Source organism: Antedon bifida, chromosome 4, assembly GCF_963402885.1.
Source record: "Antedon bifida chromosome 4, ecAntBifi1.1, whole genome shotgun sequence".
Taxonomy (NCBI): Eukaryota; Metazoa; Echinodermata; class Crinoidea; order Comatulida; family Antedonidae; genus Antedon; species Antedon bifida.
In genome coordinates this window covers 1,082,173-1,102,578 of record NC_136229.1, presented here as the reverse complement: position 1 = coordinate 1,102,578, position 20,406 = coordinate 1,082,173, and the positions used below count along the sequence as shown (strand labels likewise).

The following is a 20,406-nucleotide window of genomic DNA, read 5'->3' as shown; positions in this document are numbered from 1 at the left end:
GCACCAGAGCTCCAGTATACTGTACACAGGGGCGGATACAGCAATAAATGGTCTTTCACACCTGTTCCGTCACAGGTCCGGCACCGGCAAATAAAATTGAACGTCAATGTTTCGTTTTCATGACGCTCCACGCGGCTATGAGCCAATCAATATGTGCGTACCCTCGTGAAAATGAAACATTGACATTATTCATGTCAATGTACATTGGGCACCGGGGCCCCTGGGTTTAGCCAGTGAGCGCTCATAACCATTATGCCACTGCTCCACTATTCTGTATCCGTCCAAGAATGTACATGCTTTGGTGGTGGTGTACTCATATTGGGGATTTCTAAGTTCACTTGCTGCTTTGTACAGTTTACCAATAATACTAAAAATCACATATGATGTGGCAAATAGGTATAAAAAGCTAATTTATGTATATACAGGTTACTTAAATATTAAAGATTACATTCTGAAACCTACCTAAGTTACAACAAGGAGGTATAAGAGAGTTAAGCACTTGCATTGTCAGATGTACAGTAACTACTGTAGACCAGCTTAAGCATGCATAAGATGCAGTTAACTCTGGTGCTCACAGCTTGGCAGCCCACTAGAAACTAAGCAACTAAGCTAAACCACTAAACCAAATATTTTAAGAGATGTTTTTTTATTTATTTTTTTTTTATTCAACTTCTCACTAACTCTGTTAGTGAAGGATCTGGACCAACAGGTGGTAAACACCTCTATAAAACGGTCCAGTCCCAATTGCACAGCGTGTGGGTGTGACAGTGGCTGTGTTTGTGTGGACTAGTACACCGGGGTAACCCCCTACTCATCTCGAAAGATGTACTAGGTTCTTTAAAGTGCACATGAGCTATGTGTACACTGGACCTACGGTTGATAGTCCTTATCCGAGAAGACTTGTTCTACCACCAGAACCATGGAGCGAGTGAGCCTCGAACCCTTGCCGATGTTATGGCTACGTAATTACGGTTCCACTGTCTAAACCGCTCGGCCACCTCTCACTCTAATGTTAGATTATCTTATAGATATACTGTATATCTTTGTTTAGTTTTGCTTCTTTAGGTATTACTGTATTCTAAGGTAAACAAATGCAAAAAATACTGTAAATTATTACTAATACCAAAGCAATCTAACAACAGGACACTGAGCTCGCCTTGCCAAGATCAGAACTCATAACAGTTCTTTGATCTTATGTCTGGCTGCTACCAACAGTACTGTACTATGTACGAATTCTCCAAAGGCGTGGAACTGATCGTGTCGCATCCACAGATAAACCCTTTGATCTCCGGAACTCGGCTAATACTTTAATGATTCCAAGTCTGTTGTTACCCTAAAATAAAACATATTATTTGTTATTTTGTTTTGTTTTTCAGCTCTGAGATTGGATGGTGTTCCAGCCAATGGTAGGGCCTCGCATGTTGCTACGGTAGGTATCCTTTACAACCAATCAAATTTTAAAAACAGTCTTCTTTATAGAAGACACATAATTATTTGTTTAATAGCCAACATATCAGTAGACTTAAAAAATAAGTCTTGCATATTAAATAATTCTTAGTTTTAAAGTATGTTTTTGTTATGACTTCTGCGTATATAATCTAATACAGTGTGTTATAATGGAATGTTATATATTGGCATGCCTTCTGCATCATCCTTCAGTACTTAGTCTACTCCTCAACTTGAATGTAATTTAAGTATATACTTAATTATGTTGTTTAATTTATTATGTTATATTTAACAACTATAGACAGATAGATATTACACTCGATGAATTGTGACAAATCATTAAATCATCATCATCAAATCAATCTTTATTTCCATAAATCATTAGTATCATCAAATCAATCTCAAATCAAATCAGTCTTCATTTCCATCATAATAAAAAAAAATGAATGCATTAAGTTGGAGGATGTACTTCACATACAAAGCCTGAAAAAACATACATCATCATCATTTAGTTATCACCATCATCATTTACATTCCATCATCATTTAGTTAACACCATTATCATTTACATTCCATCATCATTTAGTTATCGCCATTATCATTTACATTACATCATCATTTAGTTATCATCATCATCATTTAGTTATCACCACCATCATTTAGTTATCATCATCATCATCATTTACATTACATCATCATTTAGTAATCACCATCATCATTTAGTTATCATTTACATTGCATCATCATCATTTAGATCATCATCATTTAGTTATCATTTACATTACATCATCATCATTATTTAGTTATCACCATCATCATTTAGTTATCATCATCATTTAGTTATCATCATCATCATCATTTACATTACATCATAATTTAGTTATCACCATCATCATTTAGTTATCATCATCATTTACATTGCATCATCATCATTTAGTTATCATCATCATCATTTAGTTATCATTTACATTACATCATCATCATCATTTAGTTATGACCATCATTATTTACTTTACATCATCATTTACTTATCACAATCATCATTTACATTACATCATCATTTAGTTATCACCATCATCATTTACATTCCATCATCATTTAGTTATCTCCATCATCATTTACATTACATCATTATTTAGTTATCTCCATCATCATTTACATTCCATCATCATTTAGTTATCTCCATCATCATTTACATTACATCATCATTTAGTTATCACCATCATCATTTACATTACATCATCATTTAGTTATCTCCATCATCATTTACATTACATCATCATTTAGTTATCTCCATCATCATTTACATTACATCATCATTTAGTTATCTCCATCATCATTTACATTACATCATCATCATTTACCTTACATCATTTAGTTATCATCATTTACATTACATCATCATCATTTACCTTACATCATCATTTAGTTATCATCATTTACATTACATCATCATTTAGTTATCATCATTTACATTACATCATCATCATTTACCTTACATCATCATTTAGTTATCATCATTTACATTACATCATCATTTAGTTATCATCATTTACATTACATCATCATTTAGTTATCCCCATCATCATTTCTTAACAAAACCTTTTTTATTTCTCTAATCCAAATGATTATATTTTTATTTTATAATATTATATTTACGTTGAAACTTGTAGAATCCTTTGAATTTTGATGATATCCAATTTATAGATGAGGATGATTGACAGGTAACAGGTTTTCAAATTTCAGCGTTGTTCTCGTCGCACTCAAATCTATGTCATCGCTTTTCTTGTTTTTTTCATTTCATTTTGTTTTTTACTTATATTCCTTCCTTTCTTACCATTTATGTTTTAATCTGTAGTAGAATTTTTATAATTTTAGTAAACTTAGTTTTGGTTAAACTATATCAATGGGGAAATATGTTTGGGTTAAACTTAGCCTAGTGGAAGGAACTTAAACTTACTTTGTTTGGGTTTAACTTAGCCTAATGGAAGGAACTGAAATATACCCTGGTGAACTGGTTCACCATCTGATATAACAGTGATTAAATTACTATTGGTAATCCTTGTGCCTAAATACATAAAACATATTTTAATCAATAAAATAATAATAATTCATGTAAAGAGAATGCCATACACTACTTATTATTAAAAGAAAATGATAGCTGTGATGTACAGTATGTATGTATTGACATAATATTGTTTTTATGTAGTTTGTCATTTTATTTTCCTTTTCTATTGCATGTCTTATTCCACTAAAGCTTTGTTCCCACTAGGATGCAACGCAAGAACGCAAGCACAATGACAATAATTCATAGCTTGTGATTGGTCAAAGTACTTGCGTTGTGTTTTTGCGCTGCATCCTAGTGGGAACCAGGCTTTAATCTTTGATCAACCGTTTTCAACTTCTGTTTATACCTACTATATCATCACCTAAGATCTACCATTGTTTGAACACTTTTGTCAACTTGCACGTGTGTGATTGCATGATTGTTGTTGCATCCTATTTTCACATTCCACTTTATTTTATTACTTTATTATTAAGGGTAGCTCTAACAGCGGTACTACAGCAGTACAGCTGACTTAAAGAGGCCCTCACATAATCATTTTAATCTACTACTGTACTACAGTATACAAAAGAAATACAAATTGTATGATTACTTAAATGAACATATTTTATAAATATTTTTTTAGTACACTATATACCTATTTATAGAAAACCATTGTTAAGCTCTGTTTACACTATAAAACTAGTTTGACCAAAGAAAGTGTGAAGTACCTAAATATGGTAGTGATTTGCCCAAATATGGTAGTGATGTGACATGTCTATATATGGGCACATCACATTTTTTTTTTCACATAAAGTTTGATAGTGTAGACAGATCTTTAAAGAGAGTATTGCAATACTAGTGTAGAATTACAATTGTACTAAAACTACTTCCTTTTAAGGCACTCTGATCAATTCACAGCTGACAAAACAAGTATAACATCCCTTTCCATCTAAGTAGTGCTTCAACAAAGACTTGAAAACAAACATTTTGTTGTCATAATTCATTAATAATGTTTATGTTTTATGTGTCTTTTTTCAGGAGAACGCAGAAGTGTTTGGAAGCTAAATAACATAACACGAGTCCATGGACTCAACAAGGACCTTGCCAACCTCCATGTCTTTCACCACTTTACTGTCAAAGTTCAATTTTAAGATTTTTATTCAGAGATTGGACAGATGGACACATTGTCAGACACAAAGGGTGCAAGCCAACAAACGAGGATATTCTTCCAGGAAATACAACCAGTAGTCTTCTGTCTTTTAGTAATGAATATTTTTTCTAGTTACTGCAGTAACTTTGTGTATCACTAAACTAAATGATGACCAATGTTGTAATATGATGTGAGATACTATTGTTACTGCAGTATTCTGCATCTGCTGCATTGCAGGAAACACCCTGGTTCCTACTAAAAGTTTATGATACTGTAGTTTCACTGATTCACCATTTATTTACTGCAGTAATTTCTGCATCTACTGTATTTCGATTTACAATACCCACTGGCCATATTCACCATTCACACTTAGGTTAAGGGAAACACTTAGCCTTAAAATGAATACGGCCATTGGTTCCTATCAAAAATTCATTATACTGTTGGTCCTCTAATTCACTATTTCTTTTCTGCAGTAATTTCTGTTTCTACTGTATTTCAATTTACATTAAATACCCAGGTTGCTACTAAGAGGTCATTACACTGTACAGTAGGTCAACCTATTATGTCGTTACTGCAGTAAATACATGAAGTTATTTGAGTTTTTGCAGTAGAATTATTTAGTACTTAATTTTTATCTTTATGTTGTTTATTATTTAATGCAAGATCTATACTGCAGTACACAGATCTATACTGCAGTACATGGATCTATACTGCAGTACACAGGTCTATACTGCAGTACACAGGTCTATACTGCAGTACACAGATAATACACAGATTATACCAGCACATTTCCACCAGTAATTAATTTGCATTTTCAATTGAGTAGATTTGAGTAGCTTTCAGATGGTGTTGTTAAGTGTAGGATTTTATTTATAAAACAAGATATATTAATAGTTGAGATTGTTATTGGGTTGTCATGGTGATAACTTGCGTGTAGATAAATTGATAGATTACAAGTATGATGATATATCAACATTATTTTTGTAGCTATTAGTGACCATGTACAGAGTTCACAGCATGTAAATTAACCAATGTTTTTACATAAAATGTACATATATAACCAAGGACGAGATTGTCAGCTTAAAATAAGTAATATTTTCATTTTGGGAATTTTTAATAATGTTTAAAAAAAGTTTTATATAATGTATAATAATAAACGTCTAAGATAATGTTTTAGCCTATTAGTCAGGTGACAACATTCTTTTTCTTTTAAATTATATAGGTGATTCTATATGTGGTTGTATGTTCATCTAGTCTTTAGTATAATGGCGCTTCTAGAGGGCGCTTGCCAAATTGCTCGAACCTTCCACTCTCTATACTTTATTCAAACTTACTGTTTCCTCTCACTCAATTAATTCCAACTTTTTAATCGTTAAAGATAATAATTTAGACATTTTGTTGTGTTATTTATTATTAAAATGGTTTTGCTCAAACTTGCATATTGGGGTTGTACTATAAACAGCTTACTACATTTTAATTGTACATATTTGCATATTCATCACTTTTGATTTAAATGTAGTTAACAAGTGGTGTATATACAGAAACTACTATCCCCGCAGCGGGTCTGGTTGACATGATCCATGTAGTATGTGACTGTACTCATTCATGCGTAACAAACTGACATAATAAGACAATATGAACATTAAGAAAATATAAAAACAGTAAACACTTTCTATCTCTAAATTTTAAATTCTTGATTTTTTTTTATAAATTTGTTTATAAGAATAAAATTGTTATTGGTATCAGTTGTACTTAAAATTGCAGAGATCACAGTTTTGTAAATAATAAAAATATGTAATATAATTATGTATATTCTAAAGGTTAAAGATGTTATGTTATATTATGGTAAGCTCTTTCCTTGTTTACCCTTGAATGGTTTAAGTCCTATATAGCCATGACATTTCTATTATATGCCCATATATAGATATATTTATGCATCTGATATCCATGTATGGGTATAACATTTCTATATAGTTTGGTAGAATTCCTGCATTCCCATACAATGGTGTCGCCTTGACCATATAAGGATGTCTTTGTGACCATATGAACGGTGTCACAATTACTATATATGTATGTCAATATGCCCATATAAGGGTGTCTCCATGAGCATTATGATGATGTAAGCATGCCTATATAATGATGTAAGCATTCCTGTATAAGGGTGTTGCCATAACCGTATGATGGTGAGATCATGCCTATATCAGGATGTCAAATACTAAGTGTGAACCAGGAGAGAGCTTACACATAAGTACATGAACTTAGATGGAGTCTTGAGTGTCATTATGACTGAGGAAAGGCAGTTTAAATTGAGAATCAATATGCAATGTTTTTGTACAGTTTACTTGGTTTCCTACCTTGTATAGCTTTATCAAGTTGGTAGTATCAAGGCATAATACTGTATTATGATGTTATATAATGCTTATGTAGGATAAATCTTGATAAAAAATCTTGATGAAAATCTTGATAAAAATCTTGATGAAAATCTTGATGAAAATCTTGATAACAAATCTTGATGGAAATATGGATAAAAATCTTGATGACAATCTTGATGACAAATCTTGATAACAAATCTTGATGACAATCTTGATAAAAAATCTTGATAACAATCTTGATGAAAATCTTGATAAAAAGTCTTGATGACAATCTTGATACAAAATCTTGATGACAATCTTGATAATAATCTTATGAAATAAATTTAATAGAGGGGTATAACTAGTTAGTACTAAATTGGTTATTATAAGAAATACTCTTAATTATCTACGTTATTAAATTTTTGTTCACGATAAATTTCTAGTTTGTTTAATGCAGTATACGGGCACTGATTACATAGGAAAGGTTGACATAAGGACACAGTAGTGTGCACGCGCAGTGGCTATAGGTCCAGTAACTGTACCTCTAGCCATTGTGTATAATTTAGTCATTTTAAATAGAAGGAGTCGTAAATCATGTACAGAATATAGATGAGTTTACGTTGTGAATGTGTATGTTGGTATATTTTGGGATGCTAAGACATTGTATAATATGCTCCAATGAGTTTTGGTAAATTAACACTATTCTATGTTTAAAATTAATTCGTTTTTACTTACTGCTGTTGCCTTTATTAGGGCATTTATTAGGGCATTTATTAGGGCATTTATTAGGGCATTATATAAATCCCATAAACAAGGCCATAGCGAGTACAGGGAAAACTTTTGGAAAAAATTCCTGTACAGTACAGGGATTTTTTCCAAAAATGGCAAAATTTCGACCCTTTTATTTTTCGACAAAACTAGTTACTATGGCTCTATAAGATGATACAAGCAATATATAGCCATATTATCGCATAATAATTGATTTTTAAAAAGGTGATATTTTGGGCATTTTTCGAAAAAATCCCTGTATTATAGTACAGGGATTTTTTCCAAAAATGGCAAAATTTCGACCCTTTTATTTTTCGACAAAACTAGTTACTATGGCTCTATAAGATGATACAAAGCAATATATAGCCATATTATCGCATAATAATTGAATTTTAAAAAGGTGATATTTTGGGAATTTTTCGAAAAAATCCCTGTACTATAGTACAGGATTTTTTCCAAAAAATGGCAAAATTTCGACCCTTTTATTTTTCGACAAAACTAGTTACTATGGCTCTATAAGGTAATACAAAGCAATATATAGCCATATTATCGCATAATAATTGAATTTTAAAAAGGTGATATTTTGGGCATTTTTCGAAAAAATCCCTGTACTATAGTACAGGATTTTTTTCGAAAAATGGCAAAATTTTGACCCTTTTATTTTTCGACAAAACTAGTTACTATGGCTCTATAAGATGATACAAAGCAATATATAGCCATATTATCGCATAATAATTGATTTTTAAAAAGGTGATATTTTGGGCATTTTTCGAAAAAATCCCTGTATTATAGTACAGGATTTTTTCCAAAAAATGGCAAAATTTCGACCCTTTTATTTTTCGACAAAACTAGTTACTATGGCTCTATAAGATGATACAAAGCAATATATAGCCATATTATCGCATAATAATTGATTTTTAAAAAGGTGATATTTTGGGCATTTTTCGAAAAAATCCCTGTATTATAGTACAGGATTTTTTCCAAAAAATGGCAAAATTTTGACCCTTTTATTTTTCGACAAAACTAGTTACTATGGCTCTATAAGATGATACAAAGCAATATATAGCCATATTATCGCATAATAATTGAATTTTAAAAAGGTGATATTTTGGGCTTTTTTCGAAAAAATCCCTGTACTATAGTACAGGATTTTTTTCGAAAAATGGCAAAATTTTGACCCTTTTATTTTTCGACAAAACTAGTTACTATGGCTCTATAAGATGATACAAAGCAATATATAGCCATATTATCGCATAATAATTGAATTTTAAAAAGGTGATATTTTGGGCATTTTTCGAAAAAATCTCTGTACTATATAGTACAGGATTTTTTTCGAAAAATTGCAAAATTTCGACCCTTTTATTTTTCGAAAAAACTAGTTACTATGGCTCTATAAGATGATACAAAGCAATATATAGCCATATTATCGCATAATAATTGATTTTCAAAAAGGTGATATTTTGGGCTTTTTTCGAAAAAATCCCTGTACTATTATAGTACAGGATTTTTTTCGAAAAATGGCAAAATTTTGACCCTTTTATTTTTCGACAAAACTAGTTACTATGGCTCTATAAGATGATACAAAGCAATATATAGCCATATTATCGCATAATAATTGATTTTTAAAAAGGTGATATTTTGGGCATTTTTCGAAAAAATCTCTGTACTATAGTACAGGATTTTTTTCGAAAAATTGCAAAATTTCGACCCTTTTATTTTTCGAAAAAACTAGTTACTATGGCTCTATAAGATGATACAAAGCATTATATAGCCATATTATCGCATAATAATTGAATTTTAAAAAGGTGATATTTTGGACATTTTTCGAAAAAATCCCTGTACTATAGTACAGGATTTTTTTTCGAAAAATGGCAAAATTTTGACCCTTTTATTTTTCGACAAAACTAGTTACTATGGCTCTATAAGATGATACAAAGCAATATATAGCCATATTATCGCATAATAATTGATTTTTAAAAAGGTGATATTTTGGGCATTTTTCGAAAAAATCTCTGTACTATAGTACAGGATTTTTTTCGAAAAATTGCAAAATTTCGACCCTTTTATTTTTCGAAAAAACTAGTTACTATGGCTCTATAAGATGATACAAAGCAATATATAGCCATATTATCGCATAATAATTGATTTTTAAAAAGGTGAAATTTTGGGCATTTTTCGAAAAAATCCCTGTACTATAGTACAGGATTTTTTTCGAAAAATGGCAAAATTTCGACCCTTTTATTTTTCGACAAAACTAGTTACTATGGCTCTATAAGATGATACAAACCAATATATAGCCATATTATCGCATAATAATTGATTTTTAAAAAGGCGATATTTTGGCCATTTTTCGAAAAAATCCCTGTACTATAATAGTACAGGATTTTTTTTCGAAAAATGGCAAAATTTCGACCCTTTTATTTTTCGACAAAACTAGTTACTATGGCTCTATAAGATGATACAAAGCAATATATATCCATATTATCGCATAATAATTGATTTTTAAAAAGGCGATATTTTGGGCATTTTTCGAAAAAAAAATCCCTGTACTTATTATGTATTAATATTACATGAGCAGAACAGATTTTTCATGTATATTCAGTGAAATTACACACTTCCCTGGTTGAAATAAATGGTATCAAATGAAAAACAGTTTTATATAAGTAAAATATGTATTTAATTTATATTGAAAGACAATGCAAATGTTCCTGCTAAATTTAAGTAATAATCTCATTGGGACGAGACAACCATAGAGGTGATATAATATCTAGAGAGACAACTCACATAACACACGACAACCATAGAGGTGATAGAATATCTAGAGAGACACATAACACGAAGCAACTACTCTCACTATGGCGGCGTACAACTTAGCTAAATTTAGCTATATTTAAATATGTTGAATAAAATAAAATATTAAATATTTATTACTACTTTTCATTGCATTGTTTACTAATAATTATCTACTTTTAAATTATTAAACTTGTTTTAAACAATAATCTATCACAAATGTGTGATTATTATTATTATATTTAACAGTATGACGTCAGGACTGCGTTTACTGGCATGGCGCGCAGTCATTACGTCATCCTCCTTTTTGATGAAACGAAATGTTTAAAGATATTTAGTTCAAGGCGTGCATTACACAAGTCATGGACCTAAACACTCACTGGTCTCTGATTTCTTATTTCCTTCTAGACTGTGTTCAGACAGAGATAGTTTTACATAAACCTAGGCCTACTTATCGACTGATTGTACAATCGCTTCATCTTTACTATTTCGATCAGGGAGCTCCACTGACCCGTCCGTGCTACCTGAATTATGCACTGAACCATTCTCTAGGCTAGCCTCCTTATACACGTTACGATTCCAGCCGCGTTTGATCGACTGCCAGGCGAGAAAGGAAAACACGACAGAGATACATTTAAGACCTGCCGATAGACCGAGGTAGCTAAAGTGAAATTTAACGTTATCATACTCTAAACAAGCCCCGACTCCTTCACATAGTGGCTGCCACAACATGCACGACTTGTCCACCGTCTTACCGTAATATATCGGAGAGGGAATATATGCTGAAAGAAATTTAATTCACATTTCTCATCAATTTATTCACTTTAAAATGAGAGAGACGCAACGCAAGGACGTAGGCGCAACGCAAGCGAGTTGACCAATCACAAGCGACTGTTCGAATAATCAATGGCTTGTGATTGGTCAAATCACTATTCGTTGCGTTACGTCCTTGCGTAGCACTTCTAGTGGGAACCACGCTTAAAGAATGTTTACAATAATCAAAGTTTTTAGCAATCACTTACCGAGTGCACGAAGAAACACGAACTGTATTCCGAGAGCAAATGGTCGGGCTTTCTGGTCAACTGACCTGAAACACACGATTTATATAATAAATACAATATGCATGATCATTGTTATTAATTACTATATTATAATATATTAATTGTGGTGTATGAAAACGATTTAAATAAGAGTAGGCCAAACACTCATAAATTGATACCAAACGATCCGAGTGCGCAACAGACGAAAAATAGATACCTGCACACATAGGCCTACGTCATGAATACGAATAGTACGCGTATGACATTAATTCATCGTAATGTCTATTTTTCTTTTTGTCCCAGCCTAAAGCTTGGTTCCCATTGGTCGAGACGCAAGGAAGTAAGCACAACGCAAGTAATTTGACCAATCACGATGAACGTGATGGATCATCCAAACTGTGGTCAACTCACTTGTGTTGTGCTACATCGTCGTTGCGTCGCGTCAAAGTGTGCACAAGCTTAGCAACCAATCAAAATGCCTTCTTACCTCAACGTGACCATAATTCCTGGTATTTGACCTAGGGTCGTGACCCCTACTACCAATATTAAAAACACCATAAAAACAGGTAATAATTGGCAGTCGTTTTCACACGTGCCTGAGTCAGCAATCGACGGTCCCGGAATACATCGACAATCGGAAAAGGTCTGAATTAACAAAGGAGAAAAGTTTCTAGTTCTTGCGTGTAAATGTATTATTGTACAGGATCATGATGAATAGAGAATAGTATCAGTATTATCGAAATTCTATTCGTTTCGGGGAATATAAAACAGTCAAACTAGGACGAAACAGAAGGACGTAAGCGCAATGACAAACGACAGTTCGGAGCACTTGCGATTGATCAAATCACGCAAGCGAATTGGCTAATCACAAGCGATGGTTTAGTCCAACAATCGCTTGTGATTGGTCAATTCGCTTGCGTTGCGGCTTACGTCCTTAGTGGGAGAACCAGACAGTAGTGAATGCTCCTTGGCTGTTGGAACGCCAAGCCGTTCAGATCCTTTGTGGTCTTTGTATATGCTGATAATTCAAGGACCTAAATTAATTTTAGATTATTACTTACATCTGATTCATCACCATTTCCGCCAACATCCGTCGTATTACACCCCGCGTAACACGCGCTGAAATACGTCACGTTATCACTGCCACATACGGGTTTGTAGTAACTTTCTGAACAGTAGCAGTCAGCATTGCATTGTGCTGTATAATTATCGTTATATGAAACACTGTAATATATGAACAAAAATAACATACATTAAAAAAATACCTTTTTTCTCGAGTTCTTATCAATCCCAAGCGACAATTGGGATGCATGAGCCGTCGCTTGTAATTGGTTAACTGTGTTGTTACGTGTGTACCTCAATTGGTTGGTTTAAGCATGGTTCCCACTAACTAGGACGCAACGCAAGGGAATTGACCAATCTCAAGCGACAGTTGGATAAATACATTGCTTTTGATTGGTCAATTCGCCTGCGTTGTGACCTAGTGGGAACCAAGCTTTAGCTATAACGCCACGGTTTCCACTTGGACGCAACGCAACGACGATGAGTTGACCAATCACAATGAACAACGCGACATGATTCTTCAACTCACTGCGTGCACGTACGTCTTTGCGTTTAATCCAAGTGGAACCAAATAGCCTTGTTATGTACGTCTTAAGTTACTAATGCGCAAACAGAGTGTACAAGATTTATGGATTTAAGACGATTTAATCCGGAACAAAGCAGACCTAGGTCTATGTTTATAATAACACTAGTGAAATATAAATAAAATCGTTATTAATAAACATTGTATATAAACATACTATGGCTGTTTTTATTAATATTGGCACGTTCGCGTAAATAATGTATATTTACGCTCCTTCCGTTTCACGAAAAGCAAGGCGGGTTCGTTGACCGACGTCCAATCACATCTTTCCGTACCGTAACCCATGACCTACTCGTCGGGGTTCAGTGCGGGTATGGCAGGCAAGATGAGTTTTGAAAAAAAGTAAGAATTAATTTAGCTGATTGTAGGCCTACTTTATTGACCTAGAAGTGACTTACCTATCAATATATGGCACACTAACACCGGCTACTTTGAGGGTATCGCAGTGAAACACAAATAATAAAGCGAATAACAGAAAGGCACACGTGGTAACGCAAAAGGTAAACTTGGCCGTTTTCTCCAAATTCAAATTAAAACGTTTGATGATATAACCGCCGAGAGCTGTACTAATGGCAGCGGCCGGAATAAGAGCTCCTATAAGAGAGAAGGAACACGTTAAACATTTTGAAGAAGAAAATTGTTATCGGCCTACTTGAACACATTAAGCATACGCGCCACAGACAGCATTAAGATGAAAGCCTCGAGTATAACCATTTCTAACAATTTAGCAGAAATTTAGAAATAGTAAAATGAATCATTAATGTAGCCTTATATTCTAGAAAACAACAGTTTCAATACATACAGTATACATGGTCAAATAATGGGTAAATAATCTTGACAAATAATTAAAACATATGAATAATCTTAATTCTATATTGACAAATAAATCATTAAAATTAGTTTTTTAAAAAAATTTAAAAAGGTAATTTAAACCGATTCGAACCCACGACCTCATGCTTTACTTTAACTAAGCGCATTACTCATACTGTCCATTGAGCCTGTTATTTCTACGTATTCGCGCGAAATTAAAAGAGTTGTTTTAAGCGCATGCGTATACATGTTTCTAAAAAAGGACATAATAAAGTTAATATGAAACTACGGGGCGCCGTTCGAGACATTGCTAATTATGTCGATATAATACATCTACGTAACATAATGTATTAATGAATAATTAATTTAATCATTCTGATCACACAAAGTATATACAGATTGTATTATAATGAGTGGGTTATAGGACATTTACGAGAATTCGTATTTCTAAGAAATAAACATTCTGCCAAGATGAATTATAAAATCTGTCTGTCTACTGAATTCTGATTTGCCAATGGCGGGGTTATTAGCCTGTGCATGTATGTGCTGTCGATACGGATCGTAAAATACTCTTGTCAAACATATTTGTCGGTGAAAAACAAACACGTGACATGTGATATGACGACGGCAGTTGAGTTATATAGATATTAATTGAAAATCATGTAAAAAATAGAAGAAAAAAAACACATAACTATGTAAAGCAAAAAAAGTAGTAGTAGTATTTTACTCTCGCATTTCGCGTGCAGTACTCTTAAGCTCTGTCTACACTATCAAACTAGTTTGGCAAAAAAAATGTTTTTCACATAAAGTTTGATAGTGTAGACAGAAATTTACTTCAACTAACCTACTATATCTCACAGTTTGCGTAAAGATTCGGTAGTATGCCATATAGAATTACAAATCGATAAATCTGTTGGCTCAAAATAACCAAACAACAACAACATAATCATTTATTTAACTATTGCGTCAAAAGTGTCATTTTGACAAGCTGTTGAACAGTTTACGCGTTACCCTGGGAATTAGGCTCTACCTGGGAATTAGGCATTACCCCGAGAATTAGGCGTTACCCCGGGAATTAGGCGTTACCCCGGGAATTACGCGTTACCCCGGAAAATACGCGTTACCCCGGGAATTACGCGTTACCCTGGGAATTTCGAACGCTCGTCGATGTCGTTAGGGCCTACGTCACAGCCAGGGGTGTGCGTCACATAAATCTATGACGTAATGAAATGTCATACGACACCTAAAAAGTCAAGCCAAGCTTTATTGACTTTATGCAATTTTAATACAAGACAAATTAGTATTTTGTATATAATTATATTTGTATTACAAAGTCATTAAACCGCGTAGTTCGGTCTATGTGACTACAGCTGCATCTACTTTGCATGATATACTGTGTAAATTGAATTCATCCCGAATAGCCTAGTTACATATATGTTACGTGATACGATTCATGGAAATAAAGGCCTCATGTTTAATTCAAAAACATATTATATGACTGCAATCGCCTACAACAATGTAGTTTAAGTAAATGCATCTTCAATAACAATCATTGTTCACTTTATGATGTCATTATGACGTCATAATCTATGAACCCGTTTACCCTGGTAATTACATTTCATGATTACAGTTTATCGCTAACTTTGGTGGGTACAGTTACCAACTTACACGGTAAATATCCAAGGCAGTGAATGTGTACATGAATATACTTCGGATGTTAATGACGTCATCATCCTCTTATTAATGACGTAATCTTACTAGTAATGACGTCATACTTATATTACTGACGTCATCATATCTTACCTGTTAAGTACGACGCTTCAGTGTTGTTCACACCGAACTGTGAGCCTAGAAACTTTGGAATGAAGTAGAGAAAACCGGTGACGATTGAAATCTCCAAACACGCCACCATGCAAATGCAGATATACGTAGGATTAGTGAGTAGGCTCACTAAGGCATCTTTTAAATCTGTTGATGAGAATTTACGCATCAGTTTATGCTCGCATTTAGATTTCGAGCGATACAATCAACACCTCTATCGTACGCCTACAGGCTACGTATTTCCCCAGACGCATGAACGTTATACCTTACTACAGTACATACATTTTATTAAACATTATAATATTGAATATTTCTTGGTGTAAATGTCATAAAATTTATCATCCTTCTTCAACAATTTGTTGGAAAATTAAGAATTACCCAGGATCCTTCAAAAGTACTCAATATTCGAGAGTAACTCGACTAAAAAAATCATGTTTGTTTGAAATAGAAACTATGGCCAGGTTTCGAAATTATTCTTTCAAACGCAACCGAAAGGTGGAACTTGTTTTTTTTATAGCGCTTATAAATATTTTACGGCGTCTCAAATGGGGTTTTCATTATAAAATGTAGGCCTACCGGTACATAATATTTTAATTCTTTATTCTATAATGCCTTCTCAATTTGAAAATATTAGTTAAAATGGAGCAGTCAATAAGCATCGTTTTGATGTCCTGTTCGTTTTGCGCGCGCAAATCACGTAAAAGATTCACTCACCTGATAAACCTGTACAATTGAATTGCATATTAACTACGTCATTGTCGTCTGCTGTCGATACGTCATCATCTTTGGATTGTTGCCGTTGCAGACTCTTCGGGAATGCCAGAATAGGAAGAGCAGTCAATATCATGAGTGTACCGCATATTAAGTAGCCTAGCCACCAGGCACCGACCCACTGAGGGTCGTCGATATCTATAGGCAGATCAGATGTATCAACCCGGCCAAAATCTACGTACACGCTGACACAAATACCACCAAGAAGAAATCCCAAAGCTGGGCCTACAGCGGTCATACAATAGACGATAGCTGTCAAGAAAAATTTAAAACAAATATAAAAACGTGCGCCATTGCAGTTACGGATATTGATGCGCAGACACCATGTACTCGTCACAAAGTTGACGCGCGCGTACATAATACGCGCTATTACTATTATCATCATTTGAACGCACGCGTAGTTTGTGTTTCTACGCGATGCCACTGATAAATTAAAACGACTTAACATATTGTGATCTATATAAAAAATTATTTCATATAGACTAAAGATACGCATGAAGAAGATTTTGTTCAAATAACGTACTAATTATGCCTAGAATGAATTTCCGTGAATCGTAATCTAATGTCTGCATCATTGTTTTATTCGGATACGGATGCATAAGTATATTTAATCTTAAAATAATTACATTTTCGCGAATATTAAACAGTACACACATATTCCGTAACCATGGATACTAGATTCACCGCTTTGAACAATTATGATGACGTCACTCACCACGTTGATTTTTTTTGTCGAATCATGGGATGAGTACTTATTTACTACGTGACTGATCAATATCAGACATAGTAAACGAAAAAGTGTTAATAAATTAAAACGAAAATAATATCTATAACAATAGTTCGTATTATTAAGATTCGATATCATCAAGTTGGGTCACGAATCTGACTTTATGTGCACGCCTATTTGATGATGATGATTATACAAATTACACAAACGAACTTTATAGGTTTACATTATAAACACAAGTGATGAATGATTATACGTTTGTTTTGTGTATATAAAACTGTTTACTGGCTTATTAAAATGAGTCACTTTGAGGATAATAATATTGTCTTTAGAATCCAGCTCACGTGAGCTGTCTTTGTGAGTTGTCTTTGTCTTAGCGACTTTAAAGTGATTTCACGGAAGCTCTTTTTTAACCGGTAATTGCGCGTGTTATAATATTGAATAACATTATTATATTCCGGATATCTACTATAATAGGGTCAGGGGCACAACCTTACGTTAAATTCATTCTAGAAATAACATTTTATTCAGAAAAATTGTTTGAGAAAAGGTACTTTGATACGCGCGCGTACATCTTTTGTACGCGCGTGTCAATTCTGTCCCATCGTAGTCACGCACCATTTATTGCGCGCGTAATTTAAAAGTTGAATAATCTCACCTATATAAATTGCAGCATTGTCTTTACTGACATTGTCATCAAGGTAGGTAATGCCTAGCGTGAACAGAGGCGCCGCTGACATGCCTAGTAACATCTGAGCCAGTAAGAACACGATTATTAATTCGGAATCGGTATCGTCACCTAAACAGCCATAATAACCATCCTTATCGGCATTATTCGGGTCGATCATCCCTCCTGAATGTGTTCCACTAGATGAACTTATATTTGCAGATCCGCAAAGTGGTTCTGCCGTGGTGGAGTTTTCTACCCCTGGTAGTTGGTACTCACCGCCAATGAGATGGGGTAAGGTGAATATAAAGGCCGAGAAGGCCATGAATATAGCCCCACACCCAACCCATTTAGGCCGACTACTGCCAGGCCGTCCTCCGTAAAAACTGACAAAAGCTACAACCAGTAAATTACCGATCTCGTAGCCACTGACAATTAGCCCCGCTTCGGTACTTTTGAGCTGAAAACGTCTTTCAATGGTTACTATCACACTGCTTGTATACCCAACTATCATCATGCTCTCGGCTAAAGTTAATAAACACATAAAGAATAAGAACCCCCTTGGTGTGGCCCATCGTTGGATCCACGACGGTCGCCACATTCCAAGTCCGCATTTTACTTCTGCAGTATCATCACTATCTTCACCATCGCCTACCTGGTGACTACGACGGTCGCGTTCAGACGACATTGCTTACGTAACAAAAAGTATATTGACTACAACGAATATAAACACATAGTACTATCGCGTTCAGATCTATCACAAAATTACACTGGCAATATTTTCGATCACAAGCGCTTAAAATTCTCAAAATCTATGCCGTCTTTATCGTTTAAAATTCTTGAAAGCTAGGCCAGCGCCATTCACGTTTTTCAAAGCACATCCTGTCGGCTTGGATCGAGATTATTTGCATCTCAATGGATACAGATCACCTAACCGTGACTACTTCAGCATTCATAATTTCTATAGCAATCAATAAATGAAAGTACTTGAGCTGTCACGGTTCACCGATTTTCGTCACAGGAAATTCTGCTACGGTAAAGGTTTATTGAAATAGGTCTAAAAGTCATAAAAGTACAGAGATGTCCTTATAATAATTCATGAACCTGCAGGAAACAAACATTAGAAACATTTTCCAAATAACACAGTGATTTTATTTCCTTATGCACAATATTATTGTTGTACTTGCGGTGCGCCTATTTCCTTGCGTTGCGTCCAAGAAGTGCGTTTAGGGAGCGTCTACAATACTGTACCACTTTAAGTCTGCGATCTCAACAAGGAAGGATCACCTAACTAGTCACAATTAATATTCTTCATATTGGAATATTTTCATTTTACCGGCTTTTTTAAAAACCAGAGGGAAGCGTTTTTTATTTGTTTGTTTTTTAATTTTTTGGTTTGGCACACAATTTGGACAAGATCATTAAATAAGGGCGTTTATTGGTAAACAAAAGTCCTATCCTGGACCTCTTTCCTCCTCATCCTCCTCCTACTCACCTTCTCTTTCCCCCGCCTATTATTATACATATTTATTTATAATGGCTTGATCATCAAGATATAAAATCAAATATTAACTAAATATGATTAATTGACGAATAGCACATACTATTTTATAGCTTAGAGAATGCCTTTAAAATGTCTATTTTCCTACGGTCAGTATACAATCATTGCAGCGATTCTCTCCCTACTACCAGCAGGGTCCTGTCCCCCGCCGGGCCTCTGGGACGCTCATCGCCTGTTAGTTACTGGATTACACAAACATAAACAAACCATACTCCCAGGCCTAGCAAAAGACCAACATGGACTTAATTACTTCAAAGCCTAAAAACAGACTATATGTACTATATCAAAACACAGTACTTACTACAATTTCGATGGGTTGGCAGATAACAGTGATTTCAGAGATATTAATTCTCGAAAAATCAATATTATTATCGTCGTGAAAGATGTTATCTTATACACGGCGAAAAATAGAGAGATCAGGTTTCACTGTGTGTTGCCCTCTATAGTTACGATGACGTTACACAACAACTAGCTTTATTGCGGCTGCTGTTGTTGTTGCTGCGCAGCAGCTCTACGTATCATCCATACCATATTATCTTACCGTATTTACACGTGACATGAAATGTATCATCATCAGCTAAGAATTTCTCAGAAAAGGACAAAATCAACATAGAAACAGAAAAGCGTATCATACAAAAATTAAATCCGTATAAGTTGTAGACAAAATGTAATTAAAAATAGCGATCTAAATTAAAACATTTTAATAATAATAAATGTAAAACCCCTCGTAGGTTTTCGGAAAAAGCGGAAATTAAATTAATTATACTTTTGCACCTGATATAGGCCTAGACTGTTGAATAAAAGTTTAAAAT

At 34.0% G+C, this 20,406-nt stretch overlaps 2 protein-coding genes across 19 annotated transcripts in view; one reads left to right on the top strand and one right to left on the bottom strand.

Annotated features, from left to right (window-relative positions):
* Window positions 1–7,430, top strand: part of LOC144841182 (protein scribble homolog) — a 60,443-nt gene extending 53,013 nt beyond the window's left edge. For 15 of the 18 annotated variants that reach the window (XR_013611998.1, XM_078697417.1, XM_078697416.1 and 12 more), the window contains 3 exons: window positions 1,377–1,429; window positions 3,120–3,170; window positions 4,532–7,430. Coding sequence is in view for 17 of the 18 variants with exons in the window: in XM_078697417.1 (XP_078553543.1) it covers window positions 1,377–1,429; window positions 3,120–3,167 (101 nt within the window). In the remaining variant the exon portion in view is untranslated. The remainder of the gene's footprint in view (window positions 1–1,376; window positions 1,430–3,119; window positions 3,171–4,531) is intronic. The other 3 variants (XM_078697419.1, XM_078697413.1, XM_078697406.1) reach the window with 1 other exon arrangement.
* Window positions 7,431–10,949: 3,519 nt separating this feature from the next.
* On the bottom strand, window positions 10,950–20,010 carry LOC144841435 (solute carrier organic anion transporter family member 5A1-like). Its single transcript, XM_078697762.1, has 9 exons — window positions 19,896–20,010; window positions 18,025–19,137; window positions 16,583–16,891; window positions 15,851–16,015; window positions 13,636–13,831; window positions 12,654–12,816; window positions 12,080–12,237; window positions 11,575–11,639; window positions 10,950–11,334 (listed from the first exon to the last, which is right to left on the bottom strand). Exons 2-9 carry the CDS (start codon window positions 18,719–18,721, stop codon window positions 11,000–11,002), a joined length of 2,088 nt encoding a protein of 695 aa, XP_078553888.1. The 5' UTR covers window positions 18,722–19,137; window positions 19,896–20,010; the 3' UTR covers window positions 10,950–10,999.
* Window positions 20,011–20,406: the final 396 nt, after the last annotated feature.